The 12,765-nt window shown below is 41.6% G+C and overlaps 1 protein-coding gene across 2 annotated transcripts in view; it reads left to right on the top strand.

Moving 5' to 3' along the window:
- LOC144692622 (putative oxidoreductase ZK1290.5) overlaps window positions 1–11,910 on the top strand; it is a 139,916-nt gene extending 128,006 nt beyond the window's left edge. The window contains exon 8 of one of the 2 annotated variants that reach the window (XM_078561678.1): window positions 9,475–11,910. Coding sequence is in view for 1 of the 2 variants with exons in the window: in XM_078561677.1 (XP_078417803.1) it covers window positions 9,475–9,609 (135 nt within the window). In the remaining variant the exon portion in view is untranslated. The remainder of the gene's footprint in view (window positions 1–9,474) is intronic. The other variant, XM_078561677.1, reaches the window with a different exon arrangement.
- Window positions 11,911–12,765: the final 855 nt, after the last annotated feature.

Raw genomic sequence — 12,765 nt, 5'->3', positions numbered from 1 at the left:
GTGTTTAAAATTGACACTCTGATATTCTGATGAAAATTCTCAACCTGAAATATTAATCTACCTTTTCTCATTTCAGGCAGGCATATTTGATGTGTTTTCAGACAAATTTAAGCTTCAGACTTATATTAGTAAACACCACTCAAGAAATAAATTCAACTTATTTTGAAAACAATGTATTAATTCCTCTTACTCTGACATAGACAATTGCCCAAAGTACATCTTTCACATAATACCAGTCCCTTTCCAGATACTTCTTTCAAATTAGACACGTCATCGATTTGCATTACATTAATTTACCTACGGTACTTCATTTTATGAACAGATTAAAGCAGGAACATTTAAACTCTATAACAGTTTTATTTTAAACCATCATCAACACTTTTGTTTAATGAAAATTAACTAAACCAAAGGATTTAACTATCAGCTAATCTTTAAAAATAAAAAAAATCTATCAATCCCACCATTGAATTCAATTAAAAAAATTTGGAATTAAAAGCCTAATGATGACCATGAAACCATTGTCGATTGTTGTAAAAACCCATCTGGTTCACTTGTGTCGTTTAAGGACGAAATTTGCTGTCCTTACCTGGTTTGGCCTACATGTGACTCCAGACCCACAGCAATGTGGTTGACTCTTAAATGCCCCCTTAAATGGCCTAGCCAGCCATTCAGTTCTCAAGGGCAATTAGTGATGGGCAATAAATGCTGGACCAGCTAGCAACGCCAACATCCCATGAGTGAATAAAAAAATACATAGCAAAAGTACAGCAATCATCCATATCCAGGTTGTTAAATTACAATTTAAAAATCTGACTGCAGTAAAGAAGGTATTGTAAAACTACAGTGAATAAATTGCTAAATAAAACTGCAGGATCCCTTTACCAAAACAGTCTATTTGTTAACTCCATGATTCCCCACATAAATTCAATAACCAGAGATCTTGGTCTGTCTCAGCCTAGATTTGCACATTAAGAATTGTCACTTGGGTGATGTTTTTGAAATGGTAGGAGAGTTGAGAGAAAATTGCAAGCTTAACCTGGAGGTTGAGAACCAAGTGCTTAATTGTTTAAGTTACCACAATATATTCATTTATTGTTTAATATATTTATTGTACCCTGTGGATAGCCAAATGGCAATACTCATGCGAATCTTAAATACAATCTGCCATTGTTATATTTACTGATCTTGTTTAGCGTAAGAAAATTGAGATCACTGGTTATTGACACCGTACAAAGATAATCTGAAGTTAACAAGGAAAGACTGCATGGAAAAGGAATACTATACCTACATAAAATATATTGATGATTGCTCAAAAAGCTATGCATTAATACGTTTTAAACAATAAATGAAGATATTGTGGTAACTTAAACAATTAAGCACTTGGTTCTCAACCTCCAGGTTAAGCTTGCAATTTTCTCTCAACTCTCCTACCATTTCAAAGACATCACCCAAGTGACAATTCTTATAAAAACAAAAAACTACTGCGGATGCTGGAAATCCAAAACAAAAACAGAATTACCTGGAAAATCTCAGCAGGTCTGGCAGCATCGGCGGAGAAGAAAAGAGTTGACGTTTCGAGTCCTCATGACCCTTCAGCAGAACTGAGTATAGTTAGGAGAGGGGTGACATATAAGCTGGTTTAAGGTGGAGGGGCGGTGGGGGGGAGAGAAGTTGGGGGGGGGTGGGGGTTTGGTTATAGGGACAAGCAAGCAGTGATAGGAGCAGATAATCAAAAGATGTCACAGACAAAAGGAACAAAGGGGTGTTGAAGGTGGTGATATTATCTAAGAAAATGTGCTAATTAAGAATGGATGGCAGGACACTCAAGGTACAGCTCTAGTGGAGGTGGGGTGGAAAAGCTGACAAGGTATTACAGTTGTAGATTTAAAAATAATGGAAATAGGTGGGAAAAGAAAAATCTATATAAATTATTGAAAAAAACAAAAGGGAGGGGGAAGAAACGGGGTGGGGATGGAGGGAGGGAGTTTAAGATCTAAAGTTGTTGAATTCAATATTCAGTCCGGAAGGCTGTAAAGTGCCTAGTCGGAAGATGAGGTGCTGTTCCTCCAGTTTGCGTTGGGCTTCACTGGAACAATGCAGCAAGCCAAGAACAGACATGTGGGCAAGAGAGCAGGGTGGAGTGTTAAAATGGCAAGCGACAGGGAGGTTTGGGTCTTTCTTGCGGACAGACCGCAGGTGTTCTGCAAAGCGGTCGCCCAGTTTGCGTTTGGTCTCTCCCATGTAGAGGAGACCGCATTGGGAGCAACGAATGCAGTAGACTAAGTTAGGGGAAATGCAAGTGAAATGCTGCTTCACTTGAAAGGAGTGTTTGGGCCCTTGGACGGTGAGGAGAGAGGAAGTGAAGGGGCAGGTGTTGCATCTTCTGCGTGGGCATGGGGAGGTGCCATAGGTGGGGGTTGAGGAGTAGGGGGTGATGGAGGAGTGGACCAGGGTCTTAATTCTTAATGTGTAAATCTAAGTTGAGACAGGAGGACTTGGAGCAGCTGGAGTTGTAATTTGAGTAAAATGTGTTCCTCTCTGCAGATGCTGCCAGACCTGCTGAGTTTTTCCAAATATTTTTATTTTTGTTTTATAACTTGAGTATGCTGTCTGCACATCAGACTCCACAGATACTGCATTTACTCGTGGTTTATTCAGTTGCCCTGTTTTTATTACTTGGGCTAATTCAACTTTAGCTACAATTACAGTTCCATTCTTCCTAATCTAGATTGAACTATGCCAGATCTGATTGCTGATGTCCTGTGTGACTTTAAAGTTGGTCTAAACTCTTTCTTCCACCAGTAACTTCTGTGAAGCTAAGGATTCCTCATGCAGACCATATTTGCAGCAAATGACACTGAAAAAACAATGATGATCTGAAGAGCCACTACAGATACTGCAGAATTAATTTAACCATTTCAACCAATCTTCATGGAATCGTTTTTATAGAAACATAGAAAATAGAAGCAGGAGTAGGTCATTCGGCCCTTCGAGTCTGCTCCTCCATTCAATATGATTGTGATTGATCCTCTATTTCAACGCCGTACTCTTGCACTCTCCCCATATCCCTTGATGCCTTTAGAGTCCAGAAATCTATCTGTTACCTCCTTAAATACATTCAGTGACTTGGCCTCCACAGCCTTCTGTGGTAAAGAATTCCATAGGCTCACCACCCTCTGAGTGAAGACGTTTCTCTGCATCTTAGTCCTAAATGGTCTACCCCGTATTTGGATACTGTGAGCCCTTGTTCTAGACCCCCTAGCCAGAGGAAATATCATCCCTGCATCCAGTCTGTCCAGCCCTGTCAGAATTTTATATGTTTCAATGAGATCTCCTCTCATTCTTCTAAACTCCAGTGAATACAGGCCTAGTCGGCCCAATCTCTCCTCATACAGCAATCCTGCCATCCCAAGAATTAATCTGGTGAACCTTCCCTGCACTCCCTCTGTGGCAAGTATATCCTTTCTTAGGTAAGGAGACCAAAACTGCACACACTACTCCAGGTGTGGTCTCACCAAGGCCCTGTACAGCTGCAGTACGACATCCTTGCTCCTGTACTCAAGTCCTCTTGCAATGAAGGCCAACACACCTTTTGCCTTCTTAAGCTGCACCTGCATGCTTGCTTTCAGTGATTGGTGTACAAAGACACCCAGGTCCCTTTGTACATCAACATTTCCCAATCTATCACTATTTAAATAATACTCTGCCATTCTGTTTTTCATGCCAAACACTTATCCATGTTACACTGTGTCTGCCATGTATTTGTCCATTCACTTTACCTGTCTAAGTCGCCTTGAAGCCTCTTAACACCCTCTTCATCGCTCACATTCCCACCAATTTTCATGTCGTCAGCAAACTTGGAAATATTACATTTGGTTCCCTCATCCAAATTATTGATATATATTGTGAATAGCGAGGGCCCAAGCACTGATCCCTGCGGTACCCTACAGTAACCTACCACCTGCCACTCTGAAAAAGACCCATTTATTCCTACTGTCTGTTTCCTGTCTGCTAACCAATTCTCAATCCATGCCGATAAGACCATAAGACATAGAAGCAGAAATTAGGCCATTCGGCCCATCGAGTCTGCTCCGCCATTCAATCAAGGCTGATAAGTTTCTCAACCCCATTCTCCCGCCTTCTCCCCGTAACCTTTGATCCCCTTACCAATCGAGAACCTATCTATCTCGGTCTTAAATACACTCAATGACCTGGCCTCCACAGCCCTCTGTGGCAATGAATTCCATAGATTCACCACTCTCTGGCTAAAGAAGTTTCTTCTCATCTCTGTTCTAAAAGGTCTTCCCTTTACTCTGAGGCTGTGCCCTCGGGTCCTAGTCTCTCCTACTAATGGAAACATCTTCCCCACGTCCACTCTATCCAGGCCTTTCAGTATTCTGTAAGTTTCAATCAGATCCCCCCTCATCCTTCTAAACTCTATCAAGTATAGACCCAGAGTCCTCAAACGTTCCTCTTTTGTTAAGCCTTTCATTCCTGGGATCGTTCTTGTGAACCTCCTCTAGACCCTCTCCAGGGCCAGCACATCCTTCCTGAGATATGGGGCCCAAAATTGCTCACAATATTCTAAATGTGGTCTGACCAGAGCCTTATAAAGCCTCAGCAGCACATCCATATTCTAATCTTCTCGAAATAAATGCCAACATTGCATTTGCCTTCCTAACTACCGACTCAACCTGCAAGTTAACCTTGGGAGTCCTAGTCCAGGATTCTCTTAAGTCCCTTTGCACTCCAGATTTCTGAATTCTCTCCCCATTTAGAAAATAGTCTATGCCTCTATTTTTCCTACCAAAGTGCATGACCTCACACTTCCCCACGTTGTATTCCATCTGCCACTTCTTTGCCCATTCTCCTAACCTGTCCAAATCCTTATGCAGCCTCCCAGCCTCCTCAATAATACCTGTCCCTCCACCTATCTTTGTATCATCTGCAAACTTAGCCAGAATGCCCTTGGTTCCTTCATCTAGATCATTAATGTATAAAGTGAAAAGTTGTGGTCCCAACACTGACCCCTGCGGAACTCCACTAGTCACCGGCCGCCATCCTGAGAAGGACCCCCTTATCCCCACTCTCTGCCTCCTGCCAGACAGCCAATCTTCTATCCATGCTCGTACCTTGCCTCTAACACCATGGACTCTTAGCTTACTGAGCAGTTTCCTGTGCGGCACCTTGTCAAAAGCCTTCTGGAAGTCCAAGTAGATAACGTCCATTGGCTCTTCTTTATCTAACCTACTCGTTACCTCCTCAAAGAATTCTAACAGATTTGTCAGGCATGACCTCCTCTTGATGAAACCATGCTGACTTTGCCCTATTTTACAATGGACTTCCAAATATTCTGAAATCTCATCCTTAATAATGGACTCTAAAATCTTACCAACAACCGAGGTCAGGCTAATCGGCCTGTAATTTCCTGTCTTTTGCCTCACTCCCTTCTTAAACAGGGGGGTTACATTAGCGATTTTCCAGTCCTCTGGGACCTTCCCTGACTCCAGTGATTCCTGAAAGATCACCACTAACGCCTCCACTATCTCTTCAGTTATCTCCTTCAGAACTCTGGGGTGTAATCCATCTGGTCCAGGTGATTTATCCACCTTCAGACCTTTCAGTTTTCCTAGCACCTTCTCCTTGGTAATGGCCACCATACTCACTTCTACGCCCCGATTCTCTTGAACTTTGGGGATGTTACTCGTGTCTTCCACCGTGAAGACTGACGCAAAGTACCTATTCAGTTCCTCCGCCATTTCTTTGTTCCCCACTACTACTTCTCCAGTGTCATTTTCCAGCGGCCCAATGTCCACTTTGCCTCTCTCTTACCCTTTATATATCTAAAAAAAACTCTTGCAATCTTCTTTTATATTACTGGCTAGTTTACCCTCATATTTAACCTTCTCCCTTCTTATTTCTTTTTTAGTTGTCCTTTGTTGGTCTTTGTAGGCTTCCCAATCCCCTGGTTTCCCACTGCTCTTCGCCACATTGTATGCTTTCTCTTTAGCTTTTATGCTGTCCCTGACTTCTCTTGTCAGCCATGGTTGCCTCGTCCTCCCTTTAGTATGCTTCTTCTCTCTAGGGATGAACTTTTGCTGTGTCTCCCAAATTACTCCCAGAAACTCCTGGCATTGTTGTTCCACTGTCTTTCCTGCTAGGGTCATCTCCCAGTCAATTCTGACCAGCTCCTCCCTCATGCCTCTGTAGTTGCCTTTATTCAACTGTAATACTGTTACATCTGATTCCAGCTTTTTCCTCTCAAATTGCAGGGTAAATTCTATCATATTATGGTCACTTCCACCTAAGGGTTCCTTCACCTTAAGCTCCCTTATCAAATCTGCCTCATTACATATCACTAAATCTAGAATTGCCTGTTCCCTAGTGGGTTCCACCACAAGCTGCTCCAAAAAGCCATCTCGTAGACATTCCACAAATTCCTTTTCTTGTGATCCACTACCAACCTTATTTTCCCAGTCTACCTGCATATTGAAATCCCCCATGATCACTGTAACCTTGCCTTTCTTACATGCCTTTTCTATCTCCTGGTGTATCTTATGCCCCACATCCTGACTACTGTTCGGAGGTCTGAACATAACTCTCATTATGGTTTTTTTAACCTTTGCGATTCCTCAACTCTACCCACGCAAATTCTACATCATCTGACCCTACATCATTTCTTGCTATCGATTTAATTTCATTTCTTACTAACAAAGCAACCCCACCCCCTCTGCCAACCTGCCTATCTTTTCGATAGGATGTATATCCTTGGATATTTAGCTCCCAGTCCTGATCCCCTTGCAGCCATGTCTCCGTGATGCCCACCACATCATACCTGCTAATTTCAATCTGCGCCACAAGCTCATTTACCTTATTTTGTATACTGCGTGCATTCAGATACAACACCTTCAGTCCTGTATTTCCCGTCTCCTTTCTCATTGTCGTCCCTTTATCTGATGTGCTTGAAGTTAGATTCCGAGCCCTTTCCAAACACTCTGTCCTATTTTGTGTTCTGGAGACTTTAATAGCCTCTCCTGGGCTCTCCTTTATTTTCAGTTTTTTCATAATTTTCCATGAAGTTGAATCCACCCCCCCACACGCTAACCTGCTGCTTTGTTTCCCATTAGTCATACTTCTTGGAGATTTACCCTTCCCTTCCCCCCCACTTTCTAGTTTAAAGTCCTGTTGACCACCCTATTTACCCTTTTCGCTAGAACATTGGTCCCAGATCGGTTCAGGTGGAGACCATCCCAACGGTACAGATCCCTCCTGTTCCAATACTGATGCCAGTGCCCCACGAAATGGAACCCCTCTTTCCCGCACCACTCCTTTAGCCATGTGTTTACTTCCCTTATTCTCACTTCCCTTATTCTCGCGTCCCTATGCTAATTTGCACGTGGCTCAGGTAGTAATCCGGAGATTATAACCCTTGAGGACCTGTTCTTTAATTTAGTTCCTAGTTCCTGATAATCCCCAAACAGGTCCTCTTTCCTAGTATTACCTATGTTATTTGTCCCGACATGGACCACAAGAACTGGATCCTCCCCTTCCCTCTCCAATATCCTTTCAAGCCGGTCAGAGATGTCCCTCACCCTAGCATCGGGCAGGCAGCATACCATGCGGGACTCTCGATCCTGCTTACAAAGGATGCTATCAATTCCCCTAATTATAGAATCCCCTACAACTACCACTTGTCTTTTTGCTCCCCCCTCTTGAATGGCCTCCTGTGCCACGGTGCCGTGGTCAGCTGGCTCATCCTCCCTACAGCCCTGTTCCTCATCCGCAAAGGGAGCAAGTACCTCGTACCTGTTGGACAAGGTCAAGAGCTGAGGCTCCTCTGTTCCTGAACACAGGATCCCTCTACCTGCCTCACTTGCAGTCATACCCTGTTGACCCTGACCACTGACCGAATTTGAGGTACTTAATCCACCAGGTGTGACCGCCTCCTGAAACAAAGCGTCCAGGTAACTCTCCCCCTCCCGGATGTGCCGCAGCGTCCGGAGCTCGGATTCCAGTTCATCAATTCTGAGCTGGAGTTCCTCCAGCAACCTACACTTGCTGCAGATGTGGTCACTGCGGCTTGCAATGGGATCTGCCAGCTCCCACATCATACAGCTACAGCACATTGCCTGCCCAGCCATCTCTACTTAGTTAGTTAATTTATTAATTAGCTTGCAGTGTTTTTTTTTTCAAATTTGGTGCAGGTTTCCTACCAACCAGTCAGGTCACAGCTTTCCTGTGATATCACTTTTTCGGTTTTGGCTTCAGTTACTCTGCGCCCCTAGGTCACCACTCCGGTGCTCCTCTCTCCGAGTCTGCTCCATGGAGACAAGGCCGCAAATCCCCGAAGTAAGCTAGATTTATACTCACCGCTCCGGTGCTCCTCCCTCCGAGTCTGCTCCCAGGATTTACTCACCAATCAGCTGCTTTTTCTTTAAAATCCACTTTCAGAAGAGTACCCCTCACAGGTCTGGTGCACTCCTGAAAGCATTGCCTCTTCCTCTCTTTTAGGTTTGAGGAGGAGGAATGGAAGGAAACACTACAGCAATGTAATGTTTGGGGCTATTCCGTTCTTTGACAGTGGGTCCTCCTCGATTCCCTCCTGAGTCGCGGTGTCTGCGGCGACTTCTCCCCAATATATTACCCCCAATCCCATGTGCTTTAATTTTACACACTAATCTCTTATGTGGGACTTTATCAAAAACTTTCTGAAAATCCAAATACACCACATCCATGGTTCTCCCTTATCTATTCCGCTAGTTACGTCCTCAAAGAATGCTTGTAGGTTTGTCAAACATGATTTCCCTTTCATAAATCCATGTTGACTTTGAATTCCATTGATATTTTCTAAATGTCATGTTATCACATCCTTTATAATACTCTAACATTTTCCCTACTACTGAGGTTAGGCTAACGGGTCTGTAATTCGCTGTTTTCTCCCTCCCTCCTTTTTTAAATAGTGGAGTTACATTTGCCTCCCTCCAATGTGCCAGGACTGTTCCAGAGTCTACCAAATTTTGGAAGATGACAACCAACATATCCATTATTTCCACAGCCACCTCCTTTAGTACCCTGGGATGTAGAGAGACATCTGCAGGGAATAATATTCAGAGGGTAATATGGAAAAAATCGTCAGCAGAGGGTGACATGCATAGAGAGTAGTGTTTAAAGGACAACTGACCCAAAGCTTGTGTGAAGTGAATGGTTTTCTATTTTTTTAATGCTCTGATTTTGTGGATCTACAAAAATCTATAGTATAAATGTCGAGCTATAATTTTATGAGTTTTAAGTTTAATTGTCTTTCCTTGCATTACATGAGAAAGCTGAACAGTGCAATAATCTTGGCTAAATTATAACAGTTGCCTTTGTAAGAATAATTGCATCTGCCCCACACAATGCTATTTTTCGAACCTCCAGGGTGGCGACTGTATTTTCGTGATACACTGGGACAGATGACTGTGATTTGTTTTACAGGTCTTTGATTTTTCACTCAGCAAAGAAGACATGATATTTCTGAACTCACTGAAGAATACCAAAAAGCTGATTACGCTGAATTACCCTTTATGGAAGGAACAGGAATTCCAATCAGAACCAACTATTGTCCACTAAATGTGTTGAGACGGTTTTTGTCTATGCCTACAATGTGTTGTATAACAAAATTGACACATTTATTGAGGATTTTTATTTTCTTTGTTGCAGTTCAATGCCCCAGTTGTTTAATTTTATCTTTTCCATTAAAGGAGCACTCCAGGAAAGCCTTATGTGAGTCAAGTTTGTGCCCTCAAATTGTAGAATAGTTGCATCCTAATGTCAAGCAAATTCTAATTTAACCTTGAATCTTAATTAATCCACATCTTTTATTTTACTTTTTAGCATTGAGAATTGAAAATTATTCTATTTCAGGCACTCAGTGCAATATCAGTGGCTGATTTGTTTATATTTTCCATTTCTTTTCATCTTATTTTTAGCTACTAATGCAAAACCCATGCTGCCATTTACAGATACAAGCAAAGAATAATTGCTGCATTTATCCCAATGTGTAGATTGGCCATCGAGGAATTAAAAGTGAAATAAGAGACGCATGATCATTTTAAACTTATGGTTAACCTGGCGTTCTGAGCTGAATTATGCAACAGGGCACAGAATGTTTAAGTGTAACAAACCCAAATTTGTTATTATTTGTAATTTTTTCATAGGAATTTCTGGGGCATGGTTCTGAGATAAGCCTGAGATTAACTCCTGATTAGTATTTAATGTAACCAGCAAATCATGTAAAAAAAAACCTGTGTGCCTGTAACAATATCCTGGACTGATTACTTGAATTGCAAGTGTCTATATTTAATTAAAATGTTTGTGTATTTAATCAAATTGTAGAATAGTTGCATCTATTAAAAATGGTTTATACCAAATTTTTAATGAACACCTTGGCATGATGACAAAGCCATTGAGCAATTCAGATAGTCACCTTTCCCAAAGTCCAAAACATACTGAGGAATAGAATAGGGCTGGGAGTTTAGCTTGCATTTTGATGACTTCTCTTGCTATTGAAATTCATTAGAAATCTTACTAGTGCATCCACACCATGAGATCACATCACTAAATAAATGGGGAAAAAAATAGACTTCTGTTTTAAAAACCAGACTTTCGTTAGGTTTGAATTTTAGAAATTTGACAGCCTTAATTTCATGTGATACTAAAATACAACAGCAAAGCATAGGTCTAAATGACATCTGTATCCTGCAATGACAAATAGCCTCGACACCTGGATTCAAAGAATGCTATTCTTACAGTAAATAACGTGAGATTCTTTTTATTTCTTTGCTAGCTGCCTCTCCTATGACAGAATCAACACACAGTGCCAGATCATGATAGATTGTGGGGCCGATGCCCACACGACCTTTATGCTGGAATCCTGCTCTCAGTTGACGCATCCAGGGAAGGTGACAAGTCAGTGCCAAGCACCTACCCATCGAAATAGCAGCAGTCAAATAATGCTAATCAGCAAAGCTGTTTAACAGAGTTACAGGCTCATGACCCTGAAAATGGTGTCCTGCTGATTACTGAATGCTCAAACATTGCTTCCCACACTTTCTTTGCAGAGTTAATCACCATTTTTACATAGCACTAGAATGAGTTACATAAAGATTCGAGAATTAGGGATAAAAACTAAAAAACACTGCAACTGCGTAGCTGGTCAGTCAGCACCTGAAATTGCTGCTGCTTGTAGTTACTCCTACCAGGAGGTCTGCTGTTATGGTATGTCACGTTCATCTATCTTGCGCCATCCTCATACATCCACTGTAGCTCGTCTGTAATCTCAAATTGATGGTCTCACATTTTGTGTAGAATCACTAATCAAACTCCCTATAAGTGATTATTTTTCCCTGATCTTTGGACTGTAGATGAATGGACTGCATTTGTAACTGTGGTAAATATAAATGTGTTAGAAAGTAAAGCGGTGCTGAATGTGTAACATGCAGTTTCAATACCTGAAACTGAAGAATCCACAGCTAGCGGTCTGAAAATCAGCTCTACTCTTCCAGGTGTGTTTGAATATTGCTCACTGCAAACGCTGTGTTTATCTGCGCTCACCTAAACTTGAATTCCATACACACAACTGTGTATTTCAGGGATCACTATGATAATTGTAAGTGGGTGGGTATTAGAAAATTTACCCCTTCTAATGCCAGGATCCAGCGTTTGATACAGGAAGTGAAAATTTGTTGGTACAACACAATTTTTTGGCAGAGGTGCACTTCCGAATTTCAGGTTAAATTGCATTGTTGGGTATAGAATAAGGAGCTTTACTGTGCTTCGAACTCTTGCTATTCTTGATTTGAGGTGCTTGATAAAGGTACTGCGACTGACATGAAAATATTTAATGGGAATAAAATTAATGCTTCTATCTCATCTTGTAACTGCAGACCTTTATTAAAGTTACATTGTGTCTTTCTTCCAATACATCACCAAATTGCTATTTTTAACACTTGATAGGACACATGCAGGAATGGCACCTTTGCCATTATCTCAAAAAAAACAAACTGCGCAAGTTCAAGAGACAGAAACGAGAATTTTTTAAGAAATGAATCCAAATCCAAATCCAAATTTCAATGAATTCTCACTTGTTTTCTTCAGAATAACAATGCACCCTCCAGCGCCTTTTACTTGGACCTATTACTTACATCATTACAAAGGAAATAACCCACAGAAGAATGTTGTGGGATTGCCCATAAAACGGAATCCAGCAGGACTGCCACAGTATCCCATACACTATCCACTGGTTTCCCTGTCCAATTTGAGAACTTTCATCCATCTAGGATTGACTTTTCAATCTTTTGGCTGGCTTCCTAAATTTTATTTTACACAAACTACAACTTGTCCAAAATTCGCATCCTCCTCCTCCTCACTAAGTTTCATTTCCCTATCACCTCATCCTTACTAACACCCACTGGCTCCCCATCCCACAATTGATTGAATTCAAAATCCTTGTTCTTGTTCATAAGTCTCTCCAATTTGAATTCGCCCCCTTTGCAACCACCTCTAGTTCTTTGTGCCTGTGAGCATCCTCTGCAATTCTGACTGTAGCCTCCCTTGAATTCCCTTCAACTGTAGTTCATCACATGGTCATTTAAATGCATTGATTCAATTATAAAACAAAATTTGAAGGAAAGGATTTTAAAGGGGGAGACCCTTCAATGAATGGTGATACACCATTGTAGAAAGTCAGGCTTCACTAATAGCAACATATGCAGAAATATAAGGCAT

Source organism: Cetorhinus maximus, chromosome 17, assembly GCF_964194155.1.
Source record: "Cetorhinus maximus chromosome 17, sCetMax3.hap1.1, whole genome shotgun sequence".
In the NCBI taxonomy this organism is placed as follows: Eukaryota; Metazoa; Chordata; class Chondrichthyes; order Lamniformes; family Cetorhinidae; genus Cetorhinus; species Cetorhinus maximus.
Note: the sequence above shows the minus strand (reverse complement) of the source record. Positions and strands in the feature narration are given on the sequence as shown.